At 42.0% G+C, this 21228-nt stretch overlaps 1 protein-coding gene across 1 annotated transcript in view; it reads left to right on the top strand.

Annotated features, from left to right (window-relative positions):
• The window catches only part of LOC139653221 (ral guanine nucleotide dissociation stimulator-like), a 44590-nt gene that overhangs the window by 17687 nt on the left and 5675 nt on the right, over positions 1-21228 (top strand). Inside the window, 12 exon segments of the mRNA XM_071530199.1 lie at positions 2520-2822; positions 4189-4263; positions 5244-5437; positions 6407-6531; positions 7739-7954; positions 8875-8978; positions 9972-10056; positions 15509-15586; positions 18117-18203; positions 18567-18599; positions 18934-19055; positions 20549-20644. Of these exon segments, the coding sequence (XP_071386300.1) occupies positions 2520-2822; positions 4189-4263; positions 5244-5437; positions 6407-6531; positions 7739-7954; positions 8875-8978; positions 9972-10056; positions 15509-15586; positions 18117-18203; positions 18567-18599; positions 18934-19055; positions 20549-20644 (1518 nt within the window).

Here is a 21228-nt window from a genome sequence, read left to right as displayed (position 1 = left end):
CAGTCGCTGTAACTTGAGCTAAGCATGCTGGACTTGTCGTTATACCCATGAAGCCTTGTGTTTTTAGGTGGTTTTCCGTAGTTGTGTCAGATTACGCTCACCGCGCCGCACTTCTCTAGTTAGAGGACTGAGACTCGCATTTTCAGGCCGTTGTTTGGTGAAACGAGAGTTTAAAGGTCATCGTTCTCACCTGGACAAACCGACTGAACCAAAGGAGGAAACACAGGCATTTTGTTGTGTTGATACCGTTCTCTGCGTCAACTTATGACGTAATTTTGTTGCTCTTGTCCAATTCACCTGTATCCCGGACATCTTTTTGATACTGTGTTCTCTTTTAAATCTCTCTTAAAAACTCACTCATTCAGGATTGCTTTTTATAATTTTTTTCTAGCAGTACGGATTTTATATTTTCTTGTGAAGCACTTTGTAGCCTTGTTTTGAAAAGTGCTTTATAAATAAACTTTGTTCCTCTTTTGTAGTGACATGTTTTCATAAACCCGATAGTGTTTCTTTATCTCACCCACGAAGGTTGCACTTCTTTATCTCTGTATCTGTTTGTGCGTCCAAAGCACTGAACCAAAACAGCAACAGCAGTAGTGAAGACACTGCATCACTTGTTGCTGAAATTCACAGCCATCCTCGTCTGTGCGCCGCTGCCATGGAAACCGATCACAACAGACCCGGCGGTGACTGAGAGGTTAGCGAATAGATCACGACCAAAAGCGGGGAGGCACATCGAGCCTTGGAATTAGACTGTGATGACTCACGCTCCCAGGAGGCGCAGCGGGGGCCATGACGGATGACTGTGGCTTGCCAGATTACATACCATTCCATCATCAAGGCCTCCACTTAATGATTCAAACCACTGTTGCCGTGCTATTTAGGATAAATGTGTGCAGGAGGCTCAGAGCTGGGGCAGTGGGAGTTTGTTTTTCTACACCAGAGCACTTCAGATTTGATTTCGGTTCTCAAACAATACTCTCTCCAGAAACTGTTGAATGGAAGCACATGGCTTTACGTGGTAAATTGTTTCTACGTTACACTTGAAGAGACTTTTTGATTACACAGAAGAATTAGAATAAGCTATGGTGCTTCTTCTATGACAGCAGGTAGCTTTGGTTTACAGAGCAAACTCTTTATTTTGGAGATATTGAATGAACTTGGAAGTGCTTGTGTATTTTTTCCAAAATGAATATGCAACATTTTTGAATAGAATTATTTATTTCTGTGAGTGATCTCTATTTCTAAATTGAATCAGACTACACTCAGTTGATTTCCTCAGTACAAATTCCAGTGAGAAAGAAGACAACTTGAGTTCCTGTTGTAAGAATCCAACATTTTGAAGCTTTCTAATAATTTTGATGCCCTCACATTTATACAGATGGCAAAAAAACAGTACAGTACAGACCTAAATAAGCTATTTCACACTTGAAAAAACTATTCATTTGCATATATAATACTGTTGGAAGTCACAATGGTTTGCCAACTAGTTATATGAGAGCCTTGTGTGTTCTGTTGTGTAACAACACAGGAGTGTTTTCAGCAGTGTTAATGTAGGATAAATGCACGAAAGGGGACTTCTCCAATCGCTGTGACTGTTCTGGACGAGCTGTGATGGATGAAACTACCGCCTTCGACATCATTGTGTTCTTTTGTTGTTGGTTTGCTCTTTGTTTTTCATGTCGAGGGGGAAAAACAACAACAACAACAACAACAACAAACGCTGGCATGGTGGAGCGCCCCTGCCTGCGGAGCGTCATCCAGCCAGCGAGCGGCTTCTGTTAATTCTCTGTTTGCTATAGACAGGCTTTAGCTTGTATTGTAGTGCCAGTTATCCAGTAAGCTCTGTTTGGTAACAAAGCTATTGTGTGTTTGTCCGCGGCCGCGCACGTGTGTCCACAAAGTATGACTCAGAGAGAGAGATGGACGACAGAGAAGACTGTGTCTCTGTGCGGGTGCCAGGTCTCACAGACGCTCGTAATTGAAGGGTGTTGTTCCAAAATGAGATGTCCGCCATTTTTAGCTCGACTTGCCACATGGTAAAGATGGCATCTCTTCTCCGTCTTAATTCAGCTAGAACTCCCTCTAATCTGCTCAAGACGGACATTTTGAAAGAGCTCCGTTCCAAACATGAGAAATCTTTCGCTCTCACAACATGACTGATAGCACGAAATTAAAAGGATATTTCAGTACTGCTCAAAGGATAGCTGGTGGCTGAAGTTCTTTGGTGGCAGAATGATGGGGCTTTTGCAGACTGGGTGCTCCATATTTTAGAAATTTTGCATGATAAACTTCAGGTGCTGAATTTTTCTTTCCCAAAATGGATATAAAGTGAGCTCTTCAAATGCTCCAGACCGATGCTGGTGTCCTGGAAGTGTTTGCGCTCTTTGTGTGTGTTATATCGGAGAAATACTGAATGGTGAAGTACTTGTAATGATTTTTTTTTTCACCGCCAAAATGGATCCGGTGTGTGGTCTGGAGTCAAACTCTTCATTTCCCTCTCGTCCCGTCTCTCAGAGCTCGACGCAGGAGATCGGCGAGGAGGCCGAGGAGGGCGCCGTCTTCACCATCACGCTGAGGAAGGTGCAGCTCCACCAGTCCGCCAGTAAAGGGCAGCGGTGGCTGGGCGTGGACACGGACTCCGCCCTCAGCCTCTACGAGACCTGCAAGGTGCGGACCATCAAGGCCGGCACACTGGAGCGGCTGGTGGAGTACATGGTGTCGGCCTTCAGGGGCAAAGACTCCACCTACGTCACCATCTTCCTCTGCACCTACCGCTCCTTCGCCACCACCAAGCAGGTGCTGGACCTCCTGCTCAACAGGTACAAACATTATTATATTTAATTAATTAATATAATTATTATTATTGTCACAGCCACGTTACTGTAATTGAGTATTTGTGTACTTATACTTTTTGGAGTATCTTTAAAGTCAGTAATTTTACTTTTACTTAAGTAAATTTTTGCTAGGGCTGAACGATATTGCAATTGCAATATGATTTGCAATATTAGAGGGAATGATAATTTTTACATCATTATTCTCATTTTCATTGAAAAACGTATTAAAATGATTATGGTGTGATTTTTGCGGGGATCTGGACCAAACAAAGATGCTTTCTTAAGTCTGTAGAATATGATGTGTAGGCCAGGACATCTCTGCAGCACCACAATATTTAATTTAAAATGCTATTTTGACACACATTTCGCCTTTAACAAATATTGCGCCTCCTGCGATTTGAAAATTGCAGTAGGCCATATTGCGATTTCGATAAAATTTCGATTAATTGTTCAGCCCTAATTTTTGCTGAAGTATTGCACTTTACCACATTTTAAATCCCATCCATTAAAGAGCACAGATTGTGTGTCTCTCCATCAACAACAGAAACTGGATCAACGTAAACTGACAAACTGTGGATCCATTCACAGTGAGAAGAGGAATCTGACTTTACTTTGTTTCTGCACTTTATTTTGTCGTTTCTAATGTTTCCAGTTAAAGGAATCTAGTGTGAACTCTGTCCTCTCTCCTGTTAGAATCACATCGAAAAGATCACAGCTGACAACGTTCTCTGTTCTAAAGAGGAACTCAGGAACTTTCACTCTGAGGACATTTTAAATCAGACACTTCTTACTTTTACTGAAGTAGATTTTTACACCAGTAGTTTTACTTCTAGTAGTAGTAGAACATCAGCAAAGTAACAGTACTTCTACTTGAGTAGGACTTTCTAGTACTCTTTCCACCACCACCACGGCCCTGACTTACATTAATTTACATCCTCCTTGACTTCCATCCGCTCCGGCTGACCTCAGATCTGCTGTCTGTTTCCACCAGTAGACAAACAGAAACAGAAACAGAATATGGCCATGTATTTTTCCCCCATACCAGCCTGCCTGCTGCCATAGTGAGAACTCTGTCCTCTCTCCTGTTAGAATCACATGGAAAAGATCACAGCTGACAACGTTCTCTGTTCTAAAGAGGAACTCAGGAACTTTCACTCTGAGGACATTTGAAATCAGACACTTTTTACTTCTACATGAGTAGGACATATTAGTACTCTTTCCACCACTGATTCCGACCAGTTGTGGGCGGTGTGAAAGGCTCCAGCTGCATCTGTGTAGAGGTCTGCAAAGGTTTGAACAGGCAAATCATGTATTTGAATTGGTTGACTGTAAACTTGTGATCATCCTGTAGGTATGCCAGGCTCCAGAATCTGCCCATGACCGCTGCACACCGAGTCTCCCAGGACGACTGCACCGAGCTCAGAAAGTAAGCCGCCGACCTCGCTGTCGACCCGGAGACATGAATCACATCCCACTCTCAGGTTAAAGGGAAACTCTGACAGTCTGAAGGTTTTGGGTGTTTTTCTTCACTGGACGCCTGTCAGATTTGGGGAAAAGTTTCTACAGGAATTTGCACAGTGATAAAACGCAGTTCATGAACTGATAAAGTGCTGTAATAATTCACGGGAAAAACACTTACAGCTGTTGCTGCCCTTTTGCCTTCATTTTCACTAAAACAGCCTGTTAGCGTTGTTAGCATTGCTCACTGAAACCAAGGAGAACAGATAGTTCAAGCTTGACATCAGTGTGTTCCTTCAATATTTCCTTTTATTTGTTAAATGGCTTGTTAGCATGCCTCAGTGAAACCCAGGGATACAGGCAGCTGTTGTCATGTTAGCATTGTTAGCATGCCTCAATGAAACCAAAGGGCACAGCTAGTTGCAAGCTAGACATTGTAGTATTCCTTTAATATTTCTGAATACTTTTTTAAAAATAGCATGTTAGCATTCCTAATTAAGATGAATGAGCACAGCTAGCTCGAGCTTGACGCCAAAGTACATTTCTTAGTATTTTCCTTTTGAATGGCTAGCATAGCACTGTTAGCATTCCACATTTAAGCCAAAAGAGCACAGCTAGCTGAAGATTGACACTAATACTTTTTGAAATTGGCCTGTTAGCATTGTTAGCATTGCTCATTGAAACCGAGGAGCAGTTCAAAGTTCAAGCTCACTGTCACAGTCTCCCTGTAATAATTACTTTTTAAATGGCTTGTAAAACAAGGTTAGCATTCCTCATGGAAACCAACAGGAACAGCTAGCTTAAGCATGATGTCAAAGTATTCCTTCAATATGAGCATTTACAGTTCAGGCATTTAGCTGAGCGACTTGTAATGGGTGCAAGAATAAACTTAAATCCCTACATCACTAAATTTCTAAGCAACGTTTCTTATATTTCTGTCTTGTGAAGCACTGTGTCGTCCATCCTGGGCGCCTGGCTGGACCAATACTCGGAGGACTTCTGGAGTCCTCCAGACTACGGCTGTCTGCGCCAGCTGCTGTCCTACCTGCAGCTCCACTTCCCCGGCTCCGACCTGGAGCGCCGCGCCCGCAACCTGCTGGCCCACTTCCACCGCCGACAGCAGTGTGAGCCTGATCCTGATGGTATGGAGACGGAGAGGGACAGGAGAGGGACAGAGGGGCAGGGACTCGGATGGATGCTGAGGAGGGGTGGGGGGTCTGAGTAGAGACCAGACTTTTGGTTAATGTAAACACACACATAGGCCAGTATATCAGCTCATTACTGTCTTGCAGTCTGGGGGAAAAACTGGAAAAAATGTTTTGATCTGGAAAATGTATTTAATCATTTGCAGAGTGAAGAAAATTATGCAAAAATCAGTCCACGCATGATGCACGTATGACTACACATTTTATGTAGCTGTAGACACACTGTATCTGTTGTTGTAAAAATCAATTGATAGATCATATGGCTTAGTTGACAGTCACCATCAGTGTGCATCACATTGAATATCAAGCAAAATCTTCAAATGTCAGGGTTCCCACGCAGGTCTGGAAAAGTATTAAAAATGAATTTGATCATTTCCAGGTCTTGAATATTTTGGGAATTTGAAAAAATGTCTGGAAACGTATGGAAAATGTTGTGGTTCAGGTCCGATACACACATGATTCTAGCTTTTTATGTTGTTGTAGAGCCACTTTGAGTCCACAGTTTTTGTTGATGTGAAGAATAATGTTCAGATAGAGGGACGCTCTTATTACCCAGCCGCTGTCAGCATGCATTATATCAAATACAGACCAAAATCAAATCCGGTCAAGAACATAGGGTCTGGGAAAAATATGGAATTTTAAAATGGAAACCGTGTAGGAACCCTGCCAATCATCTCACATATTCTGATGTTTGTCTCTGTGAAGAACAATCTTCATCTATACAGTGATATGACCTAGTTAGCAGGGGCAAGATGTCTATCTGCGTAAATCATATTGAACACCAGACAAAATCTTCAAAACAAATCAAGGTCTGGAAAAAGTATGGAATTTTTTAATTGAAAATGTGTAGGAACCCTGAAACGTGGTGAAAAGGATTACATGTGTTTTTGTCTTCTGTCTCTGCAGTGGAACACATCGGCTGCCCTTTTGCTACGCAGGAAGAGAGCGGCTTTGAGGACGAGCTTCCTGCCTTTAGCTTCCTGTCCTTTGACCCCATCATGGTGGCGGAGCAGTTCACTCTCATGGACGCTGTAAGTTATGTTTCCTTTTGTCTTATCCCCAAATTTAGTCTCTTTCAGCCTCTTGTTGTTTATCCAGGAAAGGTTCCATGAGCATGTGTATGGCCCAAGGAACTATGAAGAAGGAAAAGTCAGATTATAACAAATTACTATCTACTAGTGTTTTTGCCAAGGTAGAACGCTTCAAAAACTAAGATATAGACTTCCCACCTGCTACAATACAAATTTACATCAGTGATTCTCAACCTTTTTCATATCAAGGACCCCTAATTTAGTCCACATTAGAGCCACGGACCCCCATTTGATAAGATTTTGTGTTTCGGACCCAAATCTGAGAATATTTTTATTGTTAGATATGATTTTGTCCAGAATCCCATGACTATCTGTATTGTAGGTAGACAGAGAAATTATCAAAACAGTCATTCTCCTATATTATCTAATTATGTTAACTTGTTGTAAATTAAATAATGGTGAAGTTTAACAATTCATCAATTTGCTGGGGACCCCCTGGAACCCCCTCAAGGACCCCTGGTGGTCCCCGGACCCCACGTTGAGAACCACTGGTTTACATGACATGCTGTTTTTCCTCACCCAGATGTTTCAGACAGTTGAACATTCAAATCCATGACATTCCAGTCAGCATTGTTCTGACTGAACTATAGATAGATAGAACTATATTTACTGCTGTCACAAAAGAGCCATAACACCAGTTTTGGTGATTTTGGTGAAGTTTTATGACCCAAAGACCTGCAATTTGCAATAATAATAGCAACGATAATTTGAGGATACAAGGTTTTAACTTGAAAACAGCAGTTTGCTGGTCTGAAATATTTATTACACTGATCTTTCTTTCTTTCTTTCTTTCTTTCTTTCTTACTCTCTCTCTCCTGCTCTCTCTCTCCCTCCCTCTCTCTCCCTCTCTTGCTCTCTCTCCCTCCCTCTCTCTCCTCTCTCGCTCCCTATACCCCTCTCTCTCTCTCACTCTCTCGCTCTCTCTGTCTCCCCCCCTCTCTCTGTGTCTCTCTCCCTCTCGCCCTCTCTCGCTCTCTCTCTCTCGCTCTCTCTCCCTCCCTCCCTCTCTCTCCTCCTCTCTCTCTCCCTCTCCCCCTCTCTCTCTCTCTGTCTCTCTCTCTCTCTCTCTGTGTCTCCGCCCTCTCTCTCTCCCTCTCTCCCTCTCTCTCTCTCTCTCTCCCTCTCTATCTCTCTCTCTCTCTCTCAGGATCTGTTTAAGAAGGTGGTGCCGTACCACTGTCTGGGTGGGATCTGGTCTCAGCGGGACAAGAAGGGGAAGGAGCACCTGGCCCCGACCATCAGAGCCACGGTGGCTCAGTTCAACTCCGTCACCAACTGCGTCATCACCACCTGCCTGAGCAACCCCAACCTGAAGCCCAACCAGAGGGCCCGGCTGCTGGAGCGCTGGATAGAGGTGGCCAGGGTGAGCGGCACAGCTTTGGATTTTACATGCACCTAAGCCCTGTTCGCACGGGATTGGTTTTACCTGGGGACCTCATTGTGATTTAGAAATTACCCCCCCACGTCTGTGTTTAGTGTGCTGCATTCGCACGGGATAAACAAAGTCTGTATTTTACTCCAATTTACTGACATTATCCCACGGATATGATGTCAAGGCTTTACTTACTATTACCGTTACTATTATCCGGGTACGTTACTATTATCCGGGTACGTTACTATTAATAGGCTACCACATAGTAACTGTTGAGCCTGTTGAAAAATAGAAAAATGTTCCTTACCGCATGCTGCCATGAATGTCAGCCACAATTTCACAATGAGCCTCCTGAATTTGCACCCAAAATGTTGTCAAAACTTTCATTTCTAATTGCCTACGCAGCCTCCATAATTCTCGACCGGAAAAGAGGCGGAAAAAGGCGCGGAGAAAACAAAAACCCTTGGGGAAAACAAAATACAACCCCAAATCACCGAGATGCCGATTCGCACCGGACTACTGAAACAGAAAAATGAAAAAATTATCAACATGAGTGCAATATTTTAAAATATACATTTTTTGCACTTAAATGCAAAATTCAGAGTGTTTTTTTTTATTTTCTAATTTTCGTTTGGTAAAAATGACAATAGTTGTCTCAAACACAAAAGTGGGGTATCTTTCATTTCCTCAGCAGTTGATTAGCATGGGGGAGAGCCAAGCGAAGGCTGGGCTTGCTTCTCATTGGTCAGTGGGACCCTTCGTCCCGCCCAACCTCCCATGACTCCAATAATTCAAATTACTGCAACCTTACAGGAGGAAGAAATATCGGATTGAAGTAATACGTTCTATTTAAACTGATTTCTTACTGACTTGTCTTTCACTGACCGGCTCGTTGTTCCTGTTGCGTTCAGGAGTGTCGGATCCTGAAGAACTTCTCGTCGCTGCGAGCGATCCTGTCCGCTCTGCAGTGTAACGCCATCCACCGCCTGAAGAGGACCTGGGAGGAGGTGTCCAGGTAGGGACTGACACAGGTCACATCCTGTCTGTACATGGGGAAACTGTGTTGGATTCAAGGTACGAAGCGAGTGAGAAGCCCTGTTGAACATCTCTACCTGTTTCACACAAAAGGGGCGGGTCACATGACCCCACTGCTTAAGACATTGCACTGGCTACCTGTATCTTTTAGAATTGATTTTAAAGTTCTTTTACTTGTTTATAAAGCTTTAAATGACCTTGCTCCTCCCCACATCAGAGATGTTCTTTCATTTTATGTTCCAGCCAGATCACTGAGGTCCTCCACCGCTTTTCTTTTAAATGTTCCTTATGTGTCCCATAAAAGTACCGGTGAGAGTGCCTACTGTGGAACTCAGTGATATTAGAATGGCAAGCCCTCTGTGTATTTTTAAAAGGAAATTAAAGACCTATCTTTTTAATCTGGCTTTTAATTTGGAGTAATGTTATAGCCTTAGTTTTTAAGTTCTAATCAATGGTTTTTACTTTATTTTTATTCCTGGTGTTTATTTTATTGTATTTTTATTTTATTTTTTTGACTCTTATTTATAGATTTTTTAACATTTTGAGAGTTGAGTTGAGAAAGCAAAGGAAACGGACGACCAATCAGAATCGAGCAAAGAAGCTTTTTCCGCAGCCTGTTAGCAACATGCTAACACATCTGACTTCTCAGCTTCTGTAAATTACATTCTGTGTATTTTTATTGGCTACACATTCTGTGTAGCCAATAAAAATAGAATCACAGGAGCCTCATGGTCAAAAAGGGGAAGGTATTTCCCAGAACCAAAAGCAAAGACTTAGGTAAAATGGTGGATTTGGGTCTGGCCTTGGGAGACGAGGTACTAAACACCTTAAAAGTTAACAACACAGGTTCTCTACATCTTGTTGGGGTTGAGTTTGAGAATTGTAGCAGACACACGGACGTTTGGCTTTGTATTAAGTTAAATGTTGTCTTTCTTTCTGTGTTTTTCTCATGCGCCGACCTCCGGATGAACAGGGAGAATTTCCGCACCTTCCGCGAGCTTTCGGAGATTTTCTCAGACGACAACAACTACTCTCTGAGCCGGGAGCTGCTGGTGAAGGTGGGTCCGCTTCCCGACAGGACGCAGTGTGCAGGGATGACATGGGGTCAGGGAGTTAATGATTTATAAAGGCCATCGGTGGGGCGTCCTGGGTTTGAATCCGGCCTGGGACCTTTGTTGTGTGACACCCCCCCCCCCCTCTCTCTCTCTCCCAATCTTTCCTGTCTCTCTCTACTGTGTACTGTCTAATAAAACCTCTAAAATAATAATATTAATCCAAATAAAAATATTACGATGACAATACTCAGCGGAGAATAAAATCAGACTGCAAGTAATTATTGGCTTACATCCTCTGTTCTACAGTGCTATACAAATAATAATAATGATAAGTGTTTAACCCACAAACATTTTGGGTATCTGGCTCTTATCCAGAGTGACTTAAAATGAATACAACAGTAGAATAATAATAATAATAATACATTTTATTTGTATAGCACCTTTCAAAACATAATTACAAAGTGCTTCACAGCAGCAAAAATAAAAACAGAATCCAACGAAATGACAATAAAATAAAAGCATTATAAAAAGAACATGAAAGCAAGAATAAACTAAAATAAAGTATACAATAAGATATTAAAATGATAAAACAATAGAATTGATTATTAGACATACACAGCAATTAAGTAAAAGCGCATCTAAAAAAGTGTGTTTTTAAAAGAGATTTAAAAGAGGACAAAGATGTGGAAATGACCTGAACTGCCTCACCAACATTACAAGCAGCCAGGTGTAAGGAGAGCAAGGATCAGAGTCGTTATAACAGGTGTAAAAATAAATACCTGTGTCCCTGGAATGATCACGTATGACAGAGAAGTGCCAGGAAAAGAAATATAACCTAAAGAGAGAGTTAGAGGGGATTTTTTTAACCTTAAAATGTGGGTCTTGGCTCAACCGAAGGAGAGTGATATGAGAGAGAGAGAGAGAGAGAGGAGGGAGGGGGGTAGAGTATTAGCTTCTCACAGCTCTAATCGGCTCTGATAAATCAGACAAGCCAATTAATCAATCCCGGTGTGTTGTGTAATGCCTGCCTCTGAACTGGCAGCTGAACAGATGAGAGGAAACGTGGCTCGGTGACCCGGTCCGGCTGGACTTCCTCATGCCCGTCTGTCTCCCCGCTGGGTTAGACCACAGGATCCATCTCTCTCTCATCGCGTCCTGGGTGGTTTCATCACAGCTGACAGATTGTTGTCCTCTCAAATCGCCCAGAATAATAAAGTATCATGAAGGATGCTGGAAGTTAACACATAGACTTGTTGACAGCCTGCAGTGTTTTGCAGTACAAACGGACACACACACACACATGATACAAGGACACGCACATACTGTACAGTGTGATGGTTTGACTGGATAACTGGGGAGCCGGTCAGGTCTTCAAGTCATTTGAAGTCAATTGTCAAACCGAGTCAAACCACACGAAGGATACTATACACGCACAATAACAATACATTTGTGATGTTGTTGTTTCTTGTGCAGTGTGACCGCACAAGAAATTACACAGTAGACTATACATAACTCTACATACAGTATATAGGAGCGTTGTCATTATAAGTGAAATGTCAATACTACTTCGATACTGTCGCAAAAGATTGAATTCTAGAGGAAAAGGAGCGCCGCTGGGTGTCTCTGGTACCTTCTACTGCTGCTCTGGTGACAGGGATCAGAGTCTTCAATGGTAAAAAAAAAGGGAGGTCCAAGGCACTCAAGTGGATTTGGTAACCTTTAAGTTTGGGCTAAAACGTTAAAATAGCTGGTGACCTACAGGCTGCGGCCACAGAGGCCTTCATCATGGTCAAATTGAAGTGAATTCTATATTGAGTTTTATAAACCTTGGATACTTTCTTTTTTTTTTTTGGCCTTTCTGCTTTATCAGTGACAGTAGAGAGAGAGAGACAGGAAAAACAGGACAGAGGGACGACGTGCAGTAAAGGGCGATAAGGACTTGGCCTTAAAGGAATAGTTCACCCAAAAATGAAAATTCTGTCATCATCTACTCACCCTCATGCCAAATGAAACACAGGTGAAATTTGTTAGTCCAACTTGGTAGCAGCCTTCTCCAAAACAACTGAAGTCAATGGGGACCTGTTCTTTAGAGCTCCAAAACAAAAACAGCCAAACAATCACACTGTGAATAGAAAGACCTATACACCATTATTTGTTGCAAATCAATCAGCTGTAGTTCAGATTTGCACTAAATGATGGTGTAAATATACTGTAGGTCTTTTTGGAACTCTGAAGAACTGGTCCCCACTGACTTCAGTTGTTTTGGAGAAGGCTGCTATGGAGTTGTGCTGCAGCCTCCCTGTGTGTTATATGGACAAACTTCACCTGTGTTTCAACTGGCATGGGGGGGAGGAGATGAAGACAGGATTTTCACTTTTGGGTGAACTATTCCTTTAATGGAACACATCCCAAACCTTGGAGACTTTCACCAAGTGTTTTTTCTGCAAGCTGAAATTCCTTTTCAGTGTCGCCTCCGCAGGGTGAATAACACGATCCTCCCACACGCTCTCTGGGGGAGGCGGCATGAATCTCCACGCGTGTTTCACTCTCCAGGAAAAACTCCTCGCTGTCAGGTGAAAAGAGGCAGCCGGTGACTCAGCTAGTCGCCTGTTCGTCTGCACAGGGAGCACGGAGCACATCGGGAACTGGCACCGAGAAAAATTGGGAGAAAATACAGGGGGGGGGGAGGGACAAAGAAGCAGCAGTTGGAGTCAAACAGCTGAAAACATTTGACAGTCAAACAGTCCACCATATCTCAAACTGGATCCCAGTCCAACTGAACTGGTTGACAAACTGGTTCCAAACTGGAGCCAAATAGATTCAGAGATTCAAAGATTCAAAAGCTTTATTTGTCACATGCTCATCCAAAAGGTGTGGCATAAAGCCCCAAGGCTGTGCTAAAACAAATTAAGACGAAATATAATAAATGTAATCTAATCTAAATTCAACAAAATATTCAGATAGAGAATAGAATTTGTTTAAAAAAAAAGATAAAGATATATAAAATGTAAAATTTGAATAAAAGACAAACATATAAAATAGAATACAAGAAATAGAAAAAGCATATTAATGGCATATAGCAAATATGTAACTATTTTGTGACGATACTTGATGGTTTTTCTTGTTTGCTGTGGCATCGATTTTTTAGTGACTAAACTTGGCGTTGAAGTCAAAATTCTACTGTGAAATTATACATACATCCGTTATTCAATGTCCAGCCATGTGTGATCAAACAGCTGCAGAGGGAGTCACAGACACCCTGCTGCACCACAGTAGGTTCTGTATACTGAAGACAGTGAGATGCAGGAGGAGAATAACCAGCATTGGAGAGTCTTACATTCCTGAGACTCTTTGAGGAGATCCTTTGTCCAGTTAGTAAGGAATCTGAACTCTCTGTGCGTGTGTGTGTGTGTGTGTGTGTGTGTGTGTGTGTGTGTGTGTGTGTGTATGTGTAGCGCTGTGCTTGATGGGAGTGTGTGACCACCAGCGATGTAGACCAGGCCACCAGGCTTTAATATTTGAACTGCTTTTGAAACAAGACAGGCCGGGCACTTCCATCAAGACGAGAGCCAGATCAGATTCTCTTTATATATATATATAGGTAACCTTTATTTAAACAGGGGGGGCCATTGAGAGCAAGCTCTCTTTTACAAGGACGCCCTGATTACAGTACATGTAAAAACAATAAAAACACACGAAAGTTACAGTATATATCAACAACAAATCATATATAAGAACAATAAAAACAATAAAAGCACACAAAAGTTACAGTATACAACAACAGATTATACAACAAACAGGACAAAGACATCAACATATGGGACAACATCAATTCAAAGAAAACACATGCATTCACACTGCTCTGTCAGTCAAAAGAGATTTAAATTGATTCAAAGGGATTAGCTTGTCTAATTTTGCAAGTTTCTGCAGGTTGTTCCACTTGTGTGGAGCAGAGTATTTAAAAGCCAGTTTCCCAGTCTCAGTACGAACATGATGATTTTCGAGGACCAAATAGTCTTGGGACCTAGTGCAGTGTGACCATGATCTATAGTTAAAAAGACATGTGATAAAGACATTTGATAAAGTCGAGAGGGAATTCAGTTCAGAGAGACAGATATTCTTACTTTCAACACAACGTCCCTGCGCAGAAACAGCCCGTTTTTTAATCTCTGGATAATATTTTTTATCAACAGCAGGATTTGTTCTTTAACTTGAGTTGATTTTAAAAGCCTTGAGCGGTATGATTCTCTGAAAAGTCTGGAAAAAAAATTTGACAGGTCTTGTAAAAGGTCTTTGGGAATTGCACAAAACAATGTGTAAAAGTATGGGAAAATATTGTTGTGCTGTCCCAATATACTTGAAAAACTTGAAAAAATGTAGGAAAATGGGAAGAAACCCTGAAACCAAGTCATAAAGTGCTATAATCAAATAGGAAAAAACTTCTTCTTACATTCCTTAAACGGCAAAGTGTCAAAAAAAAGATCCTGATGGAAACCAGTCCAGGACTTTTTTGTTTTTCCTCAAATGCATGATACACAATATGCATCTTTGAATTTGTCAAAATACAGATTGGAAGTGTAAAAAGCGTGGGAACCCTTTCTCTAAGCAGGCCTCTGTTTGTAAAAGCTGACGTTCTTAATGATGTAGGAAACCCAGGTCTTTCTCTAAGGGATTCCCTGTTGACGTCAATGGGTGGAAACCTTTGGCAGGTGAAGATAAGAGCCCCGCCCCGACTGCGCTCGCTGCTTATGTAAAGTGCAACGGGACTCTCTCCCCCCCACCCCCCACCCCCCTCCGCCAGCTCTATCTGCCCCGGCCAGGCAGAGCGAGTCGTCCGGCTCGAGTTACACGGCCCCTCTGCGTTACATCATCCTGAGGAATTTAGCTGGGAACGCTCAGCGGAGGATTTTCTTTCCCTCACTTTTCTCTTCTGAACAAGCTCAGCTCTTTTCTTTTGTTTCCTCTGAAGCGCAGGAACAACCAGAGCCGCCTCTACGTATATGAAAAACATGAAAAAGTGAAACGCTCACAGTGCATCGCCATCAGAGGAATCAATTTACTTCCCAGACAACTAACAAACTCCTTTTTTTACAGTGGTGTTTGAAAGACTTTCACGCACCTTTAGGGCCATAAAATGTATTTAGAGTATAAAAAGTGGTGCAGGATATGATCAAAATAAAGGGACTGGAAGCAGCTTACTTGAACAACATAAATGAACAACAGGTGAACATACTGTATATCAAGTTCAAGGCTATAAACATGCAAAACTCCAAATAGTACAAAGGATCTCAACATCAGATCCTGTGTATTGGTAAAAAAGAAATAGCTGCAGTTTTGTGCAGCTTCCTTGTCTTTGGGGATGCTTCAGTCATGGGAAAATGTTTCACAAGGTTTGGAGAACACGTGTTGATTTCTATACATATTTAACATGAAGTGTCTGTCTGTCTTTCTGCAGGAGGGCACTTCCAAGTTCGCCACTTTGGAAATCAACCCCAAACGAGCTCAGAGGAGACACCAGCAGCAGAGAGACCTGGTGAGTTCAGAGAGAGAAACAACACAGACTCATGGGTTTTTTTTTGTTTTTTTTTAAAACCTTTTATCTATGGAAGGACACATGCTCTTCTCTTCAGCACTGCCCTGCTTCACATTCAGAGAGTTACAGACATTTTCCCCTGGGAGATACTTAGCTCTCCACCGCTGATACACTCTGCAGCTGCACTGCAGCAGGTGGAGGATAAGTGCCTTGCTGCAGGGCTCCTCAGCAGGAGGTTCTGACTGAGAGAGGAGAGTGTGTCTGATTGGCTTTTACCATCCAGTCCTGGAGTCAGGCCGACGACCGTCCGTCCAATCATGAGTCCAAGTTGACTGAAGTTTCTATTCAGACTGAATGAATATAAAGGGAATGAAACCTCTGACTGTGTCAGTGTGCCATGCTTCACAGGAACAACCTTCCTCTAGTCTAAAGCAGCCCAGTCTCTGTATCAGGACCTTCATCTTGTAGTTTGCTGTTTGGACTGAAGTGTGCAGTGGAGCGGTCTAGTGAGCGAGGCTGGAAAGCTCTAGAAACCTAATCAGCGGCTCTGGGGAGAAATTCTGTAACACCTGGGGACTGTTTTTGACATACTTTCATAACACCCAAACAACAAAGTGTGACATGCATTCTAGCCCTGCCCTTGACACAAAAGTAACACCTGACTTCATGGAAATAGTTTTATTATTATTATTACCTATTCTTGGTAATCAAGGGGGTGGGGGGGTGGGGACGTCTTACTTTATTACTGTCACTATTGTCACTGTTTTTATTATATTATATGATACTACATTGGTGTATACTTTACTGGTGTATATTTTTTTAACGCACTGGTATCGGATCGGTACTCGGTATCGGCCAATATGCAAGTTCCGGTATCGGAATCGGTATCGGGAAGGAAAAAATGGTATCGGAACATCTCTAAACTGAATCAGCTGTTAACACCCACACCTGTTGAGATCTGCTGTCAACAACTTTTTAACTTTCAACTTTCAGCTGTATTTGTGTAACACTTTTCTAAAAAACAATGTTTACAAGGTGCTTTACATGCAATAAAACCCAAAGAGACAGTAATGTAAAGTGAAGTTTAATAAAAAAAAGAATAAATAAATAAAAAGTGGGAATAAAAGGTAATACAAGAGATGCACAGATAGAACCAGAAAACAGAGATACAACTAAAAAACATTATTTTGCATAAAAGTGTGTTCCTAACCACATGAACACCCAGATAATACAAGTTGTCCCCTAAAGAGACAGTAATAAATCGAGAAACACCAAACACCCGCCTCCTCAATAGTGACGCTGTTTCTGTAGGAAACATCAGAGAAAATCCCCAGAGGGCTGAAGGTGGCTCTTGGACTGAAATGATTGCTGCAATTAGGTATAAAATGGAGTTATCTCTCGCCAAAGAAACCTCCCACTATCTTCTCAGTAGTGAGTGGGTTTCCTCCCACCTACCTTCCCCACAGAAAGAATCAGGACGTCAGAATCTCGTTCCGGTCTGGTACAGCGCCGTCTTTGTGTCAGCAGCCCCATCTAGTGGCAGGTCAAGTCACTGCGGACTGTGTCAGCGGAGGGAAACAGTCTATATCTGAAATAACTTTTGAGAGAAATTGCTTTCATTTACAGTTTTGGTAATTAACTGTTTTCTCACAGTGATGGCAACAGTAGACTAAGCTAAAATCCCTAGATCGCCAAAGCTGCTGTCTGTAGAATGATCATCATGTGTGATAGAGAAGAGTCAGGAAAGGAAATTAAAGCTGAGTGGAGAAAATAGAAAGTTTTTTTTAACACTACATATTAGCCTCCTGGTGATGTCAGACAGGAAGTTGTTTGTTCTATGTAACATTTCGGCCCTCGATACATGGGAGGAAATTAGTTTTCGTCCTCCAGCCACAGAGGATGATTGAGTCTAAAATCCATCAGTCGCTTTCATTTTACCTGCCAGATATGATTTTTTTTTTTTTTTTTTTGTAATGAACATTTTTATTAAGTTTTCAAGCAAAAAACAGGACATGACAACTAGAAACGTAACCGACAATGACCACTAAAATGTTAGAATGAAAACCAGACAAGACAGAAAAAAAAATACAGTACAATCATACAGCAACACCACATCAAAAATCAATGAAACAATTCACTACAGTAAATTGACCACTAAGTTCTATTCGACCAGTCAATAAATGGGCCCATGGTAAACACAAAATGGTCAAGCTTATCCAAAAGTATGTATGATACCTTCTCATAACTAGTCAGCTGAGCCTATCTGGCGGATCGTCTTAAATTCTGCCAGATATGATTTTTAAAATAGAACAGGACATCTGAACAATTGATAGTTACCTGCAGAAGTGGCTGGAAAAGTAAACAAACCAGCTAAAATTCTAACTTTGAGATTCCTATTTTCTAACTCTTACACCCCTGAAAACAGCACCATATTAATTCCCTTAAGAAAACAATCTGTTTCTCTAGTAAGTGTTTATTGTAAGCATATCTGTGACTCATCCATTCATCATGACTCTCTCCTCTGACACAGGGGGTGATGCAGGGGACGATTCCCTACCTGGGAACCTTCCTGACCGACCTGGTGATGATGGACACCGCCATGAAGGACTACACCGAGGTCAGAGCTTCTGTCGAGGACAACATGGTCATACCGTGTTATATTTAGAAAGTCCTTGAATTTTAACTTTTCAGAATTGAAGTACTTGAATACCTGGAAAATCAGCCTGTTATGTGTGGGGAAGTGCCCAAAAAGATAGATAGTCAAAACAGAAAAGAAGAAAAAGATGACTCAAACGCATGTGAACTTATACTTAAAAGCATTGATGGTTGCAGTAAGGTTTACGGAAATGTTTCTTGCTTCCTTATGAACAGAAAAATTGTGCTGGGAAAAGTGATTGAAAGTCCTTGAATTTGATTTAATACTGTCTGTATGAAGCATGCTTTACAACAGTCACTCATGGTTTTTTATTCCATTTTGCAGGGAGGTCTGATCAACTTCGAGAAGAGAAGAAAGGTGAATAAAACAGTTCTCGTTTGGGTTTGATGATCTGACAGACTTCAGTAGAATAATAAAAAAACAGAATTATTTGCATAATTTGATAAAACACAAGAAACGAAGCCATTAAACACATAAACAAGGAAAAAAAAAATACAAATTTGTGCAGGTGAGATTTAACAATTCCCAAGAGAGGAAAGCATCTCATCTCAGAACAGAGAAGCAAACAAACGAAAACAAATAAAGGGAATCACAATCTAACAGTTACATTCCTTCTTCTCCTCCCGTCTCTCCTCCTGTCTCTCCTCCCGTCTCTCCTCCTGTCTCTCCTCCTCTGTCTGTCTGTCTGCAGGAGTTTGAGGTGATCGCTCAGATCAAGCTGCTCCAGTTGGCCTCCAACAACTACAGCTTCACTCAGGACAGCCACTTCAGAGAGTGGTTCGCAGGAGTGGAGAAACTCAGCGAGGCCGAGAGGTCAGTCAGTCATTCAGTCTGTCAGTCAGTCAGCCTGTCAGTCAGTCAGTCATTCATTCAGTCAGATAGTCAGTCAGTCAGATAGTCAGTCATTCAGCCCATCAGTCAGTCAGTCAGTCAGTCAGCCTGTCAGTCAGTCAGTCAGTCAGTCATTCAGCCCATCAGTCAGTCAGTCAGTTAATCAGTCAGATTGATCTGTTTCCCTTCTGCTGTCAGGGAGAAATCCTCTGAAAGTGGAGTGGAGAGTGTTTTCAGTGTCGGAACACACACTGAAAGCCTTAAAGCTGAACTGGTTTAAAGGTTTTAATGACCTTTTTACCTTTTTGCTGATGTTACTGGACTTGGTGTTCACCTGTTCACCTTACCTTGCGAGGCAGCTGGATTCGCGAGATCACGATCACACGAGAATCCATCTTACCAGGCTTCAAGTTCTGCGTTTGTGGCCGAACCACATGTGGTGCGGACCAATCAGCGTCCTGTGAGGGCAGCTGGGGGCGGGGCTTAGGTGTGACGACAGCGAGAAGCGACTGTTTCATTAACAACAACGGCGGCTCCTAAAGAGGCTAGCCTAGATGCTGCTATAACATCAGTTATTTCTGAACTGGAGAGTAAGAGTTTGCCCTTTATGCGCAAATTTTCCTTACAAAGACAAAAAGGCAAGAATCGTCTACCGACATGCTAACTACATGGTTTGTTGTTGTCTTTCCTCTTCGGCGCTGTCCTACTACGTCATATGGTTCGTTGATCTGATTGGTTGAAGTTAGCCCGTGATAGACGGTGATAGACAGATGGTTCATCCAATCACCTGCCAAGTATCTTTTGAAAGTGCCTGCCCTTTTCCAAACAGTTTCCAAGGACGACTTCCCAGATGGTTCTGTGTAACAAACCATCTGGCAAGTCAGGTTACTGTTCACCAATACAGGCCAAAAAAAACAAAACCCAAAATGTTGATTTCTAGAAATGTTATATCAAACTGAAGAAAAGACACCGCTCACCTGGTATAAGGCTTGGTTGAGGTGCTGGAGCTGTAAAAATTATAGACTTGAAAAATGCATCAGCACACTCACAATCTGTGCAAAAATCATTTATTAGATAGACTTTTTCAGGTCTAGAAATTTTATATAAAAATGAACAGAGCGTCTCTTTCCGATAAACAGCACATTTCTGTTGACTCATCCTGCACTCATCCAATTAAATTTTGATAACCATTGGAATTATTCCCCCTGTTTGCTCCGTTTGCCCCAAATATTGTCTGGTGTCGGTTTCCAAAGTGACAAATGGAAACTTCAGAGTGAAATCCAAACTGTGTCCTAAACAGCAGCAGAGAAGCTAGACTCAGCAGCATTAGATCTTCTCCTCTCTCATCTCTTTAGTATCTTTTGGCTTACTGACATCATGTGACAGGATTTCTGGGTATTGAATGGGCAGTGTGGCTTCCAGATGAGTTCAAATGCAGATCCTCATAAAGCCGTCTTGTTGTCTTGTTCCCACAGCTACAATCTGTCCTGTGAGATCGAGCCTCTGTCTGAGTCGGCCAGCAACACGCTCAGAGCCAAGAAGAACGGAGGCATCATGAAGCGCTGGAGCGAGTAAGTACCATGCTCTCTACACCAGTGGTTCTCAACGTGGGGTCCGTCCTTGAGGGGGTTCCACAGGGTCCCCAGCAAATCGATGAACTTCACCATTATTTCATTTACAAGAAGTTAACACAGTTAGAGAATGTAGAAGAATGACTGTTTTGATCATAGTTTACAGATAGTCTTGTAATTCTGAACAAAATCATATCTGACAATACTCTCAGATTTGGGTTTGAGAGACAAAATCTCATCAGACGGGGGTCCGTGGCTCTAATGTGGACTAAATTAGGGTCCTAGGGTCCTACAGAACCCTCTCACCTCCGCTCTGAGGCAGACACACACACAGGTTTTACTGCACACAAGCTGTTTCCACACGTATCACAGTTAATATTGAAATTATGACCTTCAGCAAAATAATTGTAAGACGAGCTTTTTCCAATATCGTGTCTGTTTTGAGCTCAAACAGCAAACACAAGCTGAACACTCACAAAAGGCTGTGGGTTTTTTTCAAATCATATGTAATATACATATACTATCTTTACTATTTTTCTTTGTGGCCTTTTGCTAAATAATCTGTATGTAGATGTAACAGGTGT

The sequence above is a fragment of the Centroberyx affinis genome, unplaced genomic scaffold (genome assembly GCF_046629955.1).
Source record: "Centroberyx affinis isolate AG114_WGS23_722 - 3 ecotype Tasmania unplaced genomic scaffold, CSIRO-AGI_Caff_v1 ptg001898l_1, whole genome shotgun sequence".
NCBI lineage: Eukaryota > Metazoa > Chordata > Actinopteri > Beryciformes > Berycidae > Centroberyx > Centroberyx affinis.
Note: the sequence above shows the minus strand (reverse complement) of the source record. Positions and strands in the feature narration are given on the sequence as shown.